This window comes from Argopecten irradians, chromosome 1 (assembly GCF_041381155.1).
Source record: "Argopecten irradians isolate NY chromosome 1, Ai_NY, whole genome shotgun sequence".
NCBI classification, from domain to species: domain Eukaryota; kingdom Metazoa; phylum Mollusca; class Bivalvia; order Pectinida; family Pectinidae; genus Argopecten; species Argopecten irradians.
Window position 1 is genome coordinate 63,372,131 of NC_091134.1, and position 18,095 is coordinate 63,390,225.

An 18,095-nucleotide genomic window follows, 5' to 3' on the forward strand; every position below is an offset into this window, starting at 1 on the left:
GCTTTATGACATTGATTCCTACATGAAGCATTTCAGATAAGAATAAAGTTTCCAGGCACGTATCTGGACCGAGATCACAATTAACTCTGCTATATGTTTCATTGTAACGTTAAAATTCATGATAAATTCCCAAAATTTCGTTGACAAGTTTCCATCTAACCTGGTCAAGGTCAATATCCGAGGAACAAATTCTGAAAGATTCAACCTAGCATGACCGGCATTTTCTCAAGATATCTGTCATCAAGTGTCACCATGTACCATTTATATACATCCGGGTCATGGGTTGGGGTCAAAACAGGACTTTTTACACAGGATCATGGAGCAATAAAAACATAAGAAAATTCAGTATTTTACACTAAAACAGTTAATTTGACATATACACTACACATCTACATTAAATTTGTTGGCAAATACCAAGTTCACAGGGGCATGCTGCATGTTTTCATAAAATACATACATTTCTGAAGGGTACCGGAAGTATGTAATTGTGGTCTCAGTCCATCTCCCGTGTATCCACATCATCTCCGTCATGTTTTTAGGATGTATAGTGATCAAGAGTACACAGACTCTATATGAATAAATGTCTTGTCTCGCAAATATAATAAACCAATATTCACCAGTGGCGTAGCGCTCGTGCATGCTTGCATGCTCAAGCATGCAAAAAATAATCTGACTTACATTTTCATACAGTCAGAAAAAACACAACATTTGAATAAACGTAACGCTGCAGAATATAAATTACGTATAAATATGGTATGTCCAACTGTATGCCTAACATAACGTTGTGCACATTTGAAAGACTTGAAGATAGGCCATTCTGGAAATTTATTAGAATAGTCTATATATTTCCGGTTAACACGTGCATTTAGTTCTTAAATTTGATTGTTTGAATCTTGTCGAAGACAATATCAGACTTTTTCACCAAATTCCCTCAAGCAAATGTGGATTTTGAATCGGGAAACACTTACGAATACCAAAATAAACAACATCGCATGAAAAGTTAGAAATATTCTAAAAATATTTAACTATATTAAAATGATAGCAAATCAACTAAAATAGCAATTGCAACATGTTCTTGGCCAAAGTGAATTTTTCAATTTTGGTTCACTTCCCGCACCGTTAAAACGCGTGTTAATCCATGATTTTCGGTGTCTTCTTTCGAAATAGTTGACTTTTATTTTTGTCGAATATGAACAGATTGTTGATTTAGAAAATAATTTTTGTTGTTGTAATTGTTAGAAATAGAACAGAATAGGTAGAAAAATAGGTCATAAATACTATGTTAATCTTTTTTTTATTGAGGTGATCGAGGACTGGTTCCTCGATTTACGCCATTTTGACAGTGGTCTTTGACTCGCTGTCATAAACAAACCAACACGTAAACTTAATTTCAATTTTGTTTAAAATATTCGCATAAGTTTTTCATCAGTTGAAATAACACAAAATTCTCCCATTGCTTACTATTTTAATTTTTACAGACAAAGATCCGTATTTTTTGTTCGAGCACTTGTCAGGGGAGTCTATTATAGTACGAATATATGTATATAAAATCACCACTGTTCTAATTTTGTGTATATAGTTTTGCATGGTTATCAACTAAATATCGTGACCTCCATTCAACCATTGGTATATACGTTAAAAGTTACTATAGATGTAAAATGGTTACTACATTGTAACAATTTCCCGTCAGCTTCTGGGGGGCTTTGCCCCCCATACCCCCTACCGGGGCTTCGCCCCTGGACCCTGAGCAGGGGGCTGTCGCTCCCTGCACCCCCAGGCATGCAGGCCTATCCAGACCTACAGTAGCTACGCCGCTGTTCACTGACAATTTTATGACGATGACCAAAATGCCTCAACGAGTAGATTCATTGAAAAAATATATCTTGACTTCATTTAAAGATGCTCCACCGCTGACAAATGGTATTTTTTCACTATCAAAAACAGGAGCAGACGATTTAGTATTTTTCTTCAGTTACAAAAGTTACTTACTTTACACCATTACCAACATTGAAAAGTTTGAGCTTCTAATTTTATACTTCAAGTTTAAAATATGAGAAATAATTAATTGCACCCCGAAAAAATTCCGTGGCACTATATCTTATATGGAATGAAGTAATGATTGCGCATACACCAAAGGCGAAATGAATTATTTCATGTTATTTTTTGTGTTAATTAGGCAGACATATACACGATTCAACCCCAATTATTGTTCAAATGATGAATATCATTTTGCTCTGTCGGCGGTGGAGCATCTTTAAAATATGTCGTGTTCTATTATAGGTCAGCGTTGGTAATTATCCCTTAATGATTGAGTTAGACAAAGATGAGGTTCAGTTTGTAACAGATATACACTAAGAGGACATGTCAATTTACTATCAGTGGGAGGCCGACGTTTGATGGCGGATACAACACACTGCCCACAGTCAAATTGGTCAATTATATGTACTGGCACAAGGGAAACCACTCGTATTATGAAAATTTCTCCTGGATAAGAAAATAACACTGGGCTTTATAAGTTTGACTTGGTTTGACACTAGTGGAAGGTTATATATCTCTTCTCAATAATCAAGTGCCACGAGTGGTATAAGTCAACATGTGTGTCTCATCTAATACAACAACCGGCTTAAGTAAACACGATTGTTTATCGATGCTATTAAGTTATTCGCTGAGCAGTCTGAGTTTGATACTTGTCTCTGTCCGCACAAAGCTATAGAAGACATTGTGGGAAGGATTCAATGGTTCGGGGACTGATAGGAGACACATAAAATATCAAAACACTTAAATATGTACATTTATATATGGATTTTTGGTAAAACAGGAAATATGGTTAATCATCCTGAATATCAGAAATATCATAACTTTCTATTGTTATAATACATCGCAAGACAACTTTGCATGACTAAGCACATAAATATTACTATTTTGATCAATAACTAACTAAAGGTAAATTTGTACCTAGATCTACATCCAATTGATAATAATTATTGTCTGTAGTGACCTAGATCAGTACAGTATTTTGTTCTTTTGCACTCAACACGGTAAATGATTCTAGTTTTCAATTTCCAATGTGTTATGACATAAAAAACACAAAGTTTTGTGTCGTAAATTTTATACTCACAAATCAAGAATTACCAACATTTTGAGAATTACAATACTTCCAATGCATATGTTTTTATTTTACAGTACAAATAAGAGTTGAGAATGATTTTAGCAGTACTGCCAAAAAGCATTAAACAGCTACAGTGACGTGAAATGTGAGTACATATGTATATATCAATCTAAACACACATGAGGCATCAAACAAGAATTTTGCAGTGCATCTATCCTGTGTAGTAACTAACGTTTATAAGGCATCATACATGACCGTCTGTCCATTTGGGTGATTTTCACAGCTTAATTCATTATCTTATAATTATGGTTTTAAATAGATTACCCAAGAAACATTAGCATGTCAAATTTTTCGCCCAGTTATGACACATATATAAAATATATACACTTTTATAATATTTTTCTTGCTATTTTAAGTTCTAAAAGTATTGTACGTAAAAAACAACTTAATTACATATTCTTTATTAAAAACTGAACGTCTTTAAAAGATCATGCAGAATTAAATCCACTTCAAACTATATGACGTCCTCCACTAATTGGTGGCTAGTCTACCTACAAGTACCCAATTCAGCTTGTTTTGATTCTTAATTACCGGTACACACAATAAGTTTATGATCCCAACCCCGCAAGTTATCTTGACCGTATATTGCGTCATGGTCCAATAATTATAACTTGTCAAACATACAGGTAAGCCACAGTATCCAGCTATACAGGTGCCTCAAGGTGACCATCGATAGATGGCCAGAGGGCAGAATCGTTACCTTCTGTGTTTGCACGGCTTTATGAGAATGGGGGCAGTATCCTTATATAATATGTGATTTTAGAATTGTTTCTATGGAAGTTTGTTAAGACAAACAAATATACTTTACCGTTTAAAAATCACATATGTTCATGAGTTTGAAACACATAAGTACCATTCTTCTTAGATACATGTACATGCTTGTTGTAGAGCCTGGGTAAACATGTACACCGGTCCTGGGGGGGGGGGGGGGGGGGGGGGGGGCGTGAAATGGAGCTGACGGTAGCTGTACAATGCGTAAATAATGCATGTCTGTCACAACCTTGAATTAACCAATAATACATATATATATTATAATCAAAATTAATGTAGATTAGGAACTTATTCAACATTGTAACATGGTATTTTATATAACATAGTCATGATAATCAGGTTTCTGATATATGTAAAAAACCAGTGTAAAAAAATTAAATTAATGAAAAGATATTGGATGAAATATGGTATTCCAATAATCTTGAAATAAATGTTTTAGTTAACTATACACTTGGTATTTAGATTATTTTTAATTTTAATATATAAAGCTTCATTAGCAAATAAATTAAAATGCACTACTAGTTAAAACACATATCCCTATTGACTAGCATTGTTGTATAACTGTACGTATTTGTGTGATGAGTACAATGTATGTATGTAGAGAGGCTGCCACCTAAGTACATGCATGCTATAAATGGACCTCCTGGGGTTGGGATAAGGTACTACATGTATACAGGTGTTGTTAGTCTGTGATACACTTGACTGAACATATTGAAGGGTGCCCAAAGAAGGCCCCAGGCCCCTGGTCCCACCTCTGGCCAATGTTAGGTAATTTAGATTATCATACCCGTGTGGTTGATGGAACAGTATGAAGTCCAAGTGACCATGGCAACTGCAGTCCTAGCCTAGGGGTCTACCTTTCGAGCAGGCAAATTTAAGTGAACAATATACTACATGTATGGATCATACATTAATATATATATTGTTATCATATAACTCACGCGGTTTGTAAAAGAAGGTCAAAAATAAGGATATTGTCAAATTATCAAGGTTTCTAGAATTAAAATAATTATGACAAATTCAGAATCTAATCAACAACTATGAAATCTACAGTTTAACTGGGTAGAAGTTGGATTTATTTTGATTCTGTCTGTTGTTTGTTATCAGACATGTGACCTACATTTTAGCGATATCGGTCCTTTGAACATAAACAGTGTTGATGCTAACGAGCAGCCACATGCCCGATAATAAATTTTTGCTTTCTTAAGCCAGTGCTTACAGGTTTCTCAATCGATTGAGTGTAATAAAGTGTAATTTCTAATGCCGATTTTTAACGTCTATGAACGATTTCTCATTTTTCCAATGCTTTGCAACGCGCCAGGTTCCATGTAGCAAATGTATACGTATTATACAAACTATTTCGCGCACCTTGCCGTTTAGAAAACTATATTCCAAACATACATAGTTAAACATTTTATGAAGAATTTAATTTGTTTATGTTTATATGTCCTTGCTTTTATTATGCCCATCAATATATTCTTTTTAATCAAAATAATTTGCCGATCAAAATATCTCTTTGGCGACGATTTGCTTATACTAAAAATCTTACTCCACGCAAGCTTCATCACTTTATGCGTACGAAAAAAAATTCATCTTTAAACTACTTATCACTAGCTAAGAAAAAACAGTTTTTTACTGGGAACTATCCATTGATGAGACATAACCGGTATGTGGTTTACCGTACGCAGTTAATTTTCAACGCAGTTAATTTGCTTTTATAAATTCTATAATTAACGTCCTTATTTATAAATTAAATTGTTTGATAATATATATTGATACATTTTACTTTATATGTATCTATTCAAATAAACATTGCAGTACAAATGATTTCCAGTAATTAACGGCAATTTTTATGTTGTTGCAATGAATATTATGTTTCTGATCGCAATAACTTTTCTATCTGTCAAAGTCCATATAGACTGCAGAATCAATAATATTTTCTCATATTTCTGTGGCACATCATCTAGTCTGTCTGTGGTCTGGATGTAGTGGACATTTTACCTGGACACGATGTCCACCTGTAGTGGACACCGTGTTCACACGTAGTGCACTCCGTGTCTACCTGTAGTCTAAATCTTGTGCACTCCGTGTCTACCTGTAGTCTAAATCTTGTGCACTCCGTGTCTACCTGTAGTCTAAACCTCGTGCACTCCGTGTCTACCTGTAGTCTAAACCTCGTGCACTCCGTGTCCACTCGTAGTTCACACCGTGTGCACAATGTGTAACCTTTAGTCTACTACCAACTGTAGCTTACATATTTTGTCAGTTTCTTTTGGAATGTTTTTGTTTGCATTTCAGCTGGGTTTATCACATATGGATACAAATTACCTGGGTATGCTTTGTAATAATTTAGTATTTTTATCAGCTTTGATATCTTTTGGACAGGCCTTTATGTATTTACGGCTAATACGAAAGATTGGTGTATCGTGATCAACACCGTCACTGAATGAAAAACAACAAACGTCCCGATCACAAACATGTATCTTTGTACATGCCTTACATAGTATGTATATAACAAACGTCCCGATCACAAACATTTATCTATGTACATTGCCTTACATAGTATGTATATAACTTGTAAACCAAGTATACCGCTTGGTGCTGTGTCTCGTATAGGCTTATTGTCATTAAAACAATAAATAGGTGCTCATGATCAGTTTCCATTGAACCATAACGACATGGCGATATAGGTACATTTACAGGTACGCATAGTGTGACGATTGCGTGTGTTTCAAGCTGGAAATATGGATATATTTGGCCTGTGTAGAGACAGGTAAGACTTTTAACCTGATGCATATAGTTTAATCCAGTTCTTTTGATTTACTTAAACCCTGAGATTTACAGAACATAGGCGTAAATAATGCTAGGTTTACACTATGTTCCCGGCGACCACGGCAGCCCCGTTTGCCCAAAACGTAGTGCACCGTGGAATTTTGGCTATTTTTTGGTTCCGTATTCAAGTTGAGCTAGGTCTTGCGAAGTTTTGCCACGGTCTTTTACGGATTACGTGGTGGACCGTGGATATAGGGGAAAGGACTGCTCCCGGACGTTATAGGTACACTACGGTGTCCGTACGGTCTACTAAGGATACCACTACGTTCTCTCTAGGCCCTCAACGATCTGATAAGGTCTGCTACGTTTTGCATGTTTTGATCAAGATCTTATACGTTTTTCACGGTTCGCCAAGGCTTACTAGGGATGAAAGTCTGATGACGGACTCTTTGGAGCAGGTGTATGTCCAGAGTATTAAAGTTGAAATGAAATAATCAGAAATGAAACTATATATATATTGCCGAAAATTTCTTTAAAACACATTTTAATTACAAAATGTATTAAAAGAAAAATCTTAACTATATTTGGTATATAAACATATCATTATCATATATTTAATGCATTATATAGCAACTGCGTAATAGGAGACAGCTGTTTAATATGGTAAACTGTTTCTACGCAGATCATTTTTTATGTTATGGTTCTCACTTAATAGGCTTTTTTGTAATAATAGCTTTGGTATAATTTGATGGTTAAATGTGTTTGATAATGACTATTTCTATATTATTCACTAATACAAAACTCCATGATAATCAAATATGTACCAGACCAAGCAATGATACTCCGTCATATATTGCTTGCAACGTTAGACCGTAATATGACGCAACACGTACGCCGTAGCGCGTCGGGCTTTCAACCGCTACAAGCCGTGATGTGCCTTGACAGAACTCATCGAAACGGTGACCATCCACATTGGTTTGCCGTGAAAATCGTGACAACCTGGAAAAAAACGGGACAAAAAGTGCAGCCAGTCTTCATCAACCGTGAAAAAAGTGGAAAAAAACGCAACAGAACGTTACAAAACTTGAAAGCGCCGTGAGTTTCCGGGGAACCTGCTTGCTGCCCGTTCCACCACGGACCGTCTGCAACTTATGTTACGGCTTCGTACGCACTGTTACGTTTTGTTGCGTCAACTCCGTTTTATAACGGCATGTTACGTTCACCATTTGTACCGTGACTGCCGTGGCAAATTTTTTGACAGTTTAAAAATCTGGCACGGCATTCACGGTAATCACGGCCTCTCACGTTTGTCTATTACGTCCTCCTGCGTTGTTTCACTTTGTGTCACGGTCACCCACGTTTTGTCCACGGTGGCCTGAAACGGGGCTGCCGTGGCCGCCGGGAACATAGTGTAAACCTAGCATAATGGTACGAATGTAAATACAAGTACAGTCAAACTCGGTTAATACGAACTAGAAGGGACCACGGAAAAACTTCGAGTTATCCGAGTGTTCGAATTAAGCGAGTTCTCAAGTCAAACTGTCAATCTCTTCACTAAGTATACACACATGTACTAGTCTCACGTCGTAAGCAAGGACGGTGTCAAAAATCTTATATGTACAGTGGAAACCGCTTATATTGAAGTCCTTGGGGAATGGGGAATATTTTCAAAAATTATTGAGATTTCAATATAAACCAAAGACGATGGAATATTGTGAATATGGAAATAAACAGTATTTCAATATTGAATTCACCGGTAATCGATTTCAATATAAGTGGGTTCCACTGGGTCGCAAAGTTATAACTATAAAACAGAAATATATCTTAATATTTTTTTTAATGAAATCACAACAAATTAATTCAAACAACATACAAAAAGAATGTAACAGAATCATATAAATAGCAGAAAACTTACGTTTACCGAGACACATGTGTTGACAGGAAGTTACAATGTACAGGAAGTAAATCTACGCATGTCAGCTTAACATATCAGTGTTTTATCACTATGGTGGATGGTGAACAGCGCAAAGTCTATTTTGCTGAGTAAACACGTTCAAAGCACTAACATTGATACAATTGTAATCGCACTATTCGGTTTCACAAGAATAAAGTCTTTGATATAAAATTTTAAACATCTGTCTCGCGTTCACACATAAAGTCACTGAAATAGTCTGCTATCTTTGTCTGAGTTGTACCGGGTCCTTCGTTGGATTGCTCAGTTGACTTCGACATTTCCGAAACGGGTATGATATTGCTGTGAAACTGCAGTGAATTTATTATACACGTACATGACACCTCCTCAGTTACTGAGCTACTCTTAATGAGTACCTCGGGACTAATTACACCATTGCGTCTTTCATATTTTCCGACTCTGACACGATAATTAACTAACGTATACACCTGTAAAAACAGTAAGCGTGTACCGGCTCCAGGTTGTGATTTTAACACGGTGCCAGGTGGTAGAGCTTAGTTCTGCTTGAGTGATCACACTAGTGACAGGCGGCCGGGACCACATGTTTTGTATCATATCGCTGTACCAGTCGGGATAATGTTTACGTAAGTGCAGCGTACATGTGGCCCCAATTTTAAATTTGATGATCACTGATTATTGTTGATACAAAGAATTAACGATATTGCTAAACATTTAACAGTTATCTCCGTGTTTACGTAGTTGAAAACGGCTTTTTTTAATTGTCGTTTTTTTTAAATCGGCATTTTCGGCAATCTTTTACTCACAAAAAAAATCTCACTTCGTATTATACGAACATTTTATGTAGGATTTTTGTCATTCGGACCAAACATATACTTCGTATCAAGCGAGTTTTTCGAGTTTTCCGAATTCGAATTTTCCGAGTTTTTTTTAACATAGATAAAGAGGGAATTTGGCCGGGACCGGCCAAGTACTTCGTATTAAGCCGGGTTGTCGTATTATCCGAGTTCGTATCAACCAAGTTCGACTGTATCAGATATTGAAGTGTATACCACTATATTGGTATGTGTTTACATCAACTGTAACATTAAATGTCAATATTGTCCAATTGACATTGATTTGCAGATTTATTTTTATTATTAATTTGCATCTCCATTTGACGGGTTTACATTTTTACGTATTTTGATGAGTCCGGCATTGTCTATAATAATACATATACAGGTCGTGGTGTAAAACGATCAAAGGATATCATACTAGTGTCTTACTATTGTAGAATTTGCACCTAGAGTTTTACACAATATACATGTAGTAGTAAGGAATCCATTAATTTATTTATCAATATTATAGACTACAACAACTGATTAAATTTCGTATGTTAACACCCATTGCTATTGGTTTTGTTCGCGTCTATGAAGAATGTCCTTCCGTTTTTTGTTTATTTTTTTTCTACGTAAACCCATGTGTTATTGATAAATTTGGCAGAGGAACACGTACTTAGAATGAACTGACGTGAGTGACATTCGATAACATACAACTTGTGTTATGTATTACGTATCTTCGGCTTTTCGTATGTAGAAAAAGAAATGCAACTTTTAAAACATGTTATCATCCCACGATAAATGGTGGGGGGGGGGGGGGTAGTATTAATTTTAGCTAGGTGCCCTTTGGTTCAATACCACTGCATTCTCAATTGTTATAACGAGAGTAATTCATGTGTCGCCTGTCTATTTACTGGAACAAACGTTTCATTCTTTTGTAGGCGCGCCATGGCAACCATTCTCGTAATGATGTTCATATTGTCTGCAACCCTTACATACGTTACTATGGAGATGGATGTTTTAACAGCCTTTCCTGGAATACTTACAACACTTCGGCTACCGTACAAATCCTTCAGAACCATACAAATTCCACAGAATATTACACTTAATACACAACAGATTCACATTCATTTCTACAACCCTCCGGAATGGTTCAACAAGAAGAATGTGTTCAGGGGATGCCCTAGTAACTGTTCAATGTCCACGGGTGCTAAACATTACCAAGATAAAGATGTGGTGATATTTTTCGGTCCACGTCTTTCATTCAGTCCAGTGCCAAAGAGGCGAGGACAAATTTGGGTCCTCCATGGTAAAGAGGCTCCTCCGAACCACACTCCAATAAGGAAATGGAAGGGACTTTTTAACTGGACGATGACCTACCGCAGAGATTCAGATTTCCCTCATTTGTACGGGGATTTCCGGAATGTTCCTAACGCAGCTGTGTTGCGGCTGAACACAACATTAAAGTTTATGCCCGTTCAAAATGCCACAATTATTCCTAAGCCAAAGAGGAGCGCCCGTTCCACTGCTTGGTTTGTTTCTCATTGTAAAGTACAAAGTAAACGCCAGGAGTATGTCCGAACACTCCAAACCACGCACCCTGTGGACGTATTTGGAGCATGTGGCACCAACAGATGTGGTAAAGGTAAAGAACATGGGTGTCTCCGACCATACAAGGTTTATCTGTCTTTCGAGAACTCCTTGTGTCGGGACTACATCACGGAGAAAGCCTTTAAGATTTACGGTAACGACCTCGGTGTTATACCAGTAACCCGGGGCATTGGCAGACAATACTCTTTATACCTGCCCCCTGGGTCGTTTATAAACACCGTTAGTTATAAAAGCATTGATCAGTTAGGACGATTTCTAGATTACCTTATTAAAAATGAAACGTTATATTCAAATTATTTTGAATGGAGATCGCAATACCAAGCGAGATTTGATGGTTATTCCTCATTCTGCGAACTCTGCAATCGAATGCACAAACCGGATGTCCATACTCGTTACCGGAGAGTGTACCGGGATATCCACCAATGGTGGTTTGGGTCAAGTGACGTTCAAATATGTATAACTCCGACAGATCTACATAAGTGATTTTTCACTTATAAATAAAACGATGGTTGGAAAGAAATATTGAGTATTATCTTAAAATCGGTGTAACGTTCACCTTCGCCTACCAAGCGATACCGACACACGTCGATGATCCCTTAGCATCCTGACCCGCTTTTCCGGTGCCTGGGAAACCCGCGCGGTGGTTGGCCGCGGTGAGAAACGACAGCACAATCAGAGCGCCCGTTATAAATCAATAGCGTAGCTGTCTGAAAGCGAAAGTAGCGCTAAAATTAGCGACCTTTAAGAAAGAAACGAGCGGTCAGAATTTACGTCATCGACCAGTAACGGGACTATAGTGATTTTTTTCCCACCACATGGCAGCAGTAGTAAAGCACCGTAAAAGCAGCGGATTCTGTCAAGGCCAGTAAGGAGTGTAATGGGTTGTCTTGCCTTGACATGTGAAGATGTGTAACATTAGGCCAAAGCAAACTAGTATACATCGAATCGTTTCAAACATATATGATTTCTCTTTTTTGAGGTGTTTAACCGCCATTAGGGAAGTTTTTGATTTTTTTTAAGAATTTTATTACACATATGGTGTTTCAGCATGTCTACAAAAACAATTATGATTATACATAATCCTTTCGAAAATGATCTACAATTTCTACTTCTTAAACCGCTAAACAATTCCGTTAAAATGCGGAAGCCTTTCAACTTTTTGACACAATGGTGTGTTTGAGCCTTCCTCGCAAGAGCGAACCCTCAACTTAATGGCCAAAGGTGTGTCTACGGAGACGTTAGGAAGAAGAAAGTAATTTAGAATGTAGTCGTCTTTTGCGATTGTGCAATGGGGAAAACATACAATTCTAACGCCATACAAGAGAAAGAAACTGAAATAGATGTCATATGCATTATATAGAGGTTACACAACGAGTGGTTGTTGGATATGGAATTTATTTCACACGAGTGAGTTATTTTTTTTAAAGATACAAAAGACACTAGTTCTAGCGAGTGGCATTTGTGACTTTTTAAAAATAACTTACGAGTATGGAATAAATTCCATATCCAATAACCACAAGTCGTGTGACCTGTTTCTACCATAAGCAATTATATCCGCTTTTTTACCCGATAGAAATACGACGATGATAAGGTAACGTGTGTTTGCCGAGATATGCAAATAAGATGCAGCGATATTTTCATCAGCAAAAAGGCGCTAATTAATATTCCAAAGCAATATTTTGATAAAGAATCTATTCATATAACGGTCTTCGAATTGGGAACAACTTTGTGATGAAATATTTCTCATTTAACGTATTAGTAAAGTTATATTCCAAGGTTACACACAATATAACACTCATTGTCGGACTATATAAAAGCATGCGCACGGTAGTGCCTTTAACTTCCCGCCAAATAATCCTCAAGCCATTTTTTTTCTCAAGCCATTATGACCAAGTTCAAATCCATTTCAGACTAGTTTACTCTAGCAAACTCACCAGTATTAAGATCCTTTTCCGTCAAAACGAGTTACACAGATTATTACACTTCACATAAAAACGTCACGTTTTTGACACAACGACCTCGACGCATACTGAACGCTTTCCAACAGCAGTTTTGACGTCAGGCGGCGGTCACAACATATATTGTAGCGCGACGTCACTAGATTATTGATGGCGTTGACAAATGATGACGTTGCACTGAGAAATAAGTAGTTCGGTCAAAGTTTACCGTGTCAGCCAATGAGAATGCGTGCAGAGTTTAAATCATGTGTGGTATAAAGAAATTGTAAATCAACAGCTGCATCATTTATCTGATACCCTGAGAGTTGAATAACACCGCATAATGTGGTAGAATATGATCTACAACCCAAAAGAAAAGATCATCCGATGACATAACCTTTTAGGTGGCCTGAGAGACATCGAAAACGATCTACAAAACTATTGAATCAACTACTGCAGAAACTTTTAAAAATGCAAATTACTTTTAGTTAAAGAATCATAAAGTAAGAACAGATTTCATTGTGTCGTGGTAAGTCAATAAGAGTTGTCGGACTGATAAATGTTTGTGGTAACGGTGGACGCCAACTGAAATTGTCGAATCACTTATTATACTCAATAGATATGTAAATTCTCAGATCACAATAACAAGTATAGGAAATGGGGAAATTGTGCAAATGTGTAAGAAAGAGCTAAGAAAACTTTCTCAGTGGCGTAGGAAGATGAAACGTAATGGGGGGGGGGGGGGGGCAAAGGTCCTCAATATTTTGTAACACCCCCAACCCACCCACCCCCCACACCCCGCCGCACCTACAGGAGGAGATTAATTCAACTCCCAACCATATATGTTTTATGTACATTTTTCATATATCAGTAAATTTAATCCATGTACATATTTATAGACAGTGGGATCGCTAAAAGGAAATTAACGAATACGCAAATTGGCAGATTTCGGTGCTTTAGGTGTCTGAGGGTGACCCCCGGGGAAAAAAAAACATTGTAATTTAGAATGGCTGAGATGAGTTTTACAATATATTTTGATGATTTTGCGAGCGCCCAAAAGCGCGAGATTTTGGTGTTTGGGGGGTCCGGGGCCTCCTCCAGGAAAAATATTACGATTTAGAATAGCTTTTATGACTTGATTCTAAATATACTTGATAGTATGTATATTTTGTGATATTGGTCCTATTCGACACAACAGATACAGGCTATAAATACCATATGTGTATAAAACAATTAGCCATCCACTAATGGGAATCAAGAACCAATCTCACAAAATAGACATATATTTCCATAATTACAAGTGTTTATCCATATTAGTATATTAGGAGTTATCTCACTTAAATAGTCAATGATATTCAAATAACAAACAGAAAAGGAAAAAATGATAACCATATATAAACAGAGGAACAATTCAAAATTAAGTTGGATAAGTCTCGTAAGGCTGCCAATAGTACAAAGATATTGTGAGTTGCTAGCTGTATCAAGGTGGATCTCCAGGGATGAAGGATTATAAGTACAACAATAATGTATAATTCTATAAGACCTACATCATCATCATCAAACTTTATTTCCTCTAGGTGGAGATACAATATAAATCGACATAAAAAGAGAACAAAGAGAGAAGTTCAATAAGTATAAAACAAAGAGTACTAGGCAAGCCATTACTCTTTTGCGCGGATTTTTTTTATCAAAGTCACTTTCACGGATGCAATAAACGCGAAGCGTTCAAGATGAACCGAGCCGATTTCATCAGGTTTGTCTTTCTAGCAGCAGCATCCATGAAAGGGATTCCTGCCGTTTCGCATAAAAGGGTTCCATCAACTGAAATGTCATTTTCAATCTCATCAGAAAGTTTTCACTCTCGTGTAAGTGGTCAAAACAGCGAATTTCCTATATAGTCTAATATTTTGTTAACTAGAAATCTTTGAGAGACAAAGCTCAAAAACGAGCACACGGACATATGTTTTTTTCTTCCATTTTCTTTGATGGTATAAACTCCTGTTTCCAAAAATCTATATGAGAAAAGTTTAATACAAGAAAATTTTGACTTCTCAGAGGAGTACATCCTTAATTTTTCATCAATTTTCGTTTCCACCTTTTGTGATGTTTGTTATGAAAAAAACGAACTATAGACGTATCATATATACTTTAGTACAAAGCATGCGCCAATAAAGACTGTGTCCTAAGGTGCTTGGTATCTTCGGCGGCATGCTTCAGTTGTTTAACGTTGTAGTTTAGAATCAACCTTTGACTTATATAATTACTTAATTTTTAAATGGGCGGCTAAAAAGATGGTTTAAGAAAAGTTTGTCTGCTATTTTTTGTTTGCTCAATTTACCAATTTTAAGTTAAACATCCATGGAATATACATTATTGGAAATTCACACTCATTTACCATAATTGAGGATGGAAACCAAATATTTATTAAGGTCAATACAGACTCAAGTCCTGTATATAAAAATGAACGTAGATATAATTAGTTAATATTAAAATAACATTTATATCTATGAGCTACGTCATGCACATGTTATAGAGATGGGTTGTACTAGTCCGCTAAACCTGCCTATATTAATAGGCTTTTTTATTTATTTATTTTTGTCTAACATATATAAGGCCAGAAAAAAAATTAAAAAGTCTGATAATAAAGGCAGGTTTAGCGGACTAGTGTTATACCACAAGATAAATGTACTTATTTCTGTTATTCACGATGATTAAGAATTTTGTTCTGTTCTTCAAAGAATAAAGAAGACGTTACGACCGAGGGAATAGAATAGACGTCTGATGTCTTCTTACCGCTAAACTGCTGACTATGTAATCGTCCCATCTAACCAAAGGCGTATCGAGGAATGGTATATCGTATAGCCGGTTTCGCCGGACATTGCTATGATTGCGAAAATATTGTCCGCAAAATATTAAGAACCGGTTGAGTGCTATAAACCCTTAAGTTATTATTGCGTTCAAACCAATACCATAGGATACTGTCGTTTTTAGATCATATCGATTTTTTTTACCCGCGAAGATAACCATTTATACGGTAAGAATATCATATGTGGATAGGAAAGACTAGGAAAGATAGGCGAAACTGATTCCTTTCGACGAGTTTGATGTATTCGCACTCTTTTGTCTGGTATTCCGTCTTTGCATATTTCAGAGTTAGCTCCCTTGCGGGTAGGTATCCATTGTAACGTCATTATTTTATGGGCACAATTTACGTCGTTTTCTCCGAAAAGTATGACATTGCGCTCGCAAACACATGACGTCACAATCAATACCTACTCGCAAGGGTAGATAACTCTGTAATATGCAAATACAGAATAAATAATATCGTCAATTGCAAATGCTTCTTGGAGGCAATTTTGAAACAGGTTTGACCAATGTTAAAATGAGATCTCCACGGGGAAATTAAAAAAAAAAAACTCTTTCTGAGTAAAATCATTAACTACGAGTGTAAGTAGTGATCACGACTGAACGATGTATGGACCAATAGTCATTTACTTGATGCAATGCCTTGGAGTACGAGTGATCTCTCTTAGGACAGTTCTCATGATTTTCCAACAACGATAACAAATCTAAAGTTTCCCATCCACATTTGTTAGTTGAGCGAGTAATTGGATAACATTGAGGTCTGGGACATTCAGACAGGTTTCTTTTATTAAATGGAAATCTTTTGGTTATGTGAGATACAAAATTTTACTTTAAGTTGATGGTTTCTTAATTAATTCACTACAATATTAATTCACTACATTTCATTTTCGACATTGGCCTAGACCTTCCCCTCTTTATTATGTTATCTGGGTAAATTATAAAGAAAATGACAGTTATAACATCATAACAGCTGCCTCGGTGGCCTAAAATAAAGTTATAACACCAAAAAATTAAATGACCTTAGACCGATCCGTGCAGCTGGTGTATCACAGACATCAACACCAGTTTGCATAAATATCCAAGCTATATAAAATTTATTTGTGGTATGTTATGGTGCAAGTTCCACATAAGTGTATGCAGTAAACGTCGGTATGACACTTGGAGCTATTGTTCATGTATAGCAATCAAAGTTACAATGTAAATTATTATTTATTACTCTGAAAACGATTGGCATTATCAAATGGAGATGTGTATGAAAATATTATTTATTACAGTTAAACGTCTGTATGTTGTATTTTTGTTGCAGTTAAACTTCTGTATACTGTAGTTTTGTGGCAGTTAAATTTCTGTATGCTGTATATTTGTTGCAGTTAAACTTCTATATACTGTATTTGCTTGTTTAGATGTATTTTGCTGTAAGTCTTTATGAACTTTGTGGGGAAAATAACGCTTGCACGGTCATCCAATCAATAAACGCATGCATGCAAACATCTCATCAGAGACAAGAATCCAAACACAATTTGGTAAAACAAAAGCAGGAAAAAGACATTTATTTAGGAAACTTATTAAGGTGAAAAGCCAAACAAAAATATTCACAATGAGATCCGCTGTGGCTTCTCAGCCGGAGCTCCTCTGATAATAAAGCATTAGCTCGAATGTAATAGGCGTAAGAATATGTTTGAAATTCAAACATTTTCTTCACCGGAAAACCTAATCACACCCCTAAGTGCTCATAACCGTGTCCTAAGAAATATAATATTTATTGAAACCTCTATAACCGTATTCTAAAAATTGGGGTATTTATATCTATGTCAATTGCTAAAGTGATTCTTTATATCCTAAAACACTTACAGAGTTGCCCATAAAAATGCCAAAATTTATATACATTATATTAATTGATGTGTACATTGTCCTAATTTTACGCCTGATGTTTATTCAATACGAGCGGAAGTGAAATATGATTGGATAACGACAAGGAAAAATGACTATACCACTCTTACTAAACGTTTTTTTTTCCAAAGCAGGAGTTATTGAACAGATTCACACGAAACAAAGAGTCTGATAATCCTTTCATTCCCTTTCGAGAAATATCGATGGCGATTTGTTTAAAATGACAAGAAATAAATTGATCCAAATTCCTCTGGAATAATAAACCTTGAGGCTATTACTTCAGATGGTTACTGCAACACAATGTACTACAAAGGCTTGATTACTTTTCTGCC

At 36.2% G+C, this 18,095-nt stretch overlaps 1 protein-coding gene across 1 annotated transcript; it reads left to right on the forward strand.

Annotated features, from left to right (window-relative positions):
- The first annotated feature begins 6,211 nt into the window (after window positions 1-6,211).
- Window positions 6,212-12,493, forward strand: LOC138304883 (alpha-(1,3)-fucosyltransferase C-like). The gene is made up of 2 exons (XM_069245241.1): window positions 6,212-6,713; window positions 10,402-12,493. The coding sequence occupies exons 1-2, from the start codon at window positions 6,685-6,687 to the stop codon at window positions 11,552-11,554; spliced, it is 1,182 nt and encodes a 393-aa protein (XP_069101342.1). The 5' UTR covers window positions 6,212-6,684; the 3' UTR covers window positions 11,555-12,493.
- The last annotated feature ends 5,602 nt before the right edge of the window (window positions 12,494-18,095 follow it).

Bases quoted from the DNA above. Each gene is read 5' to 3' on its own strand.
- LOC138304883 (XM_069245241.1), top strand. From the start codon at position 6,685: ATGGATATATTTGGCCTGTGTAGAGACAG. The intron at 6,714-10,401 runs GTAAGACTTTTA...ATTCTTTTGTAG, and splicing joins TTTGGCCTGTGTAGAGACAG to GCGCGCCATGGCAACCATTC.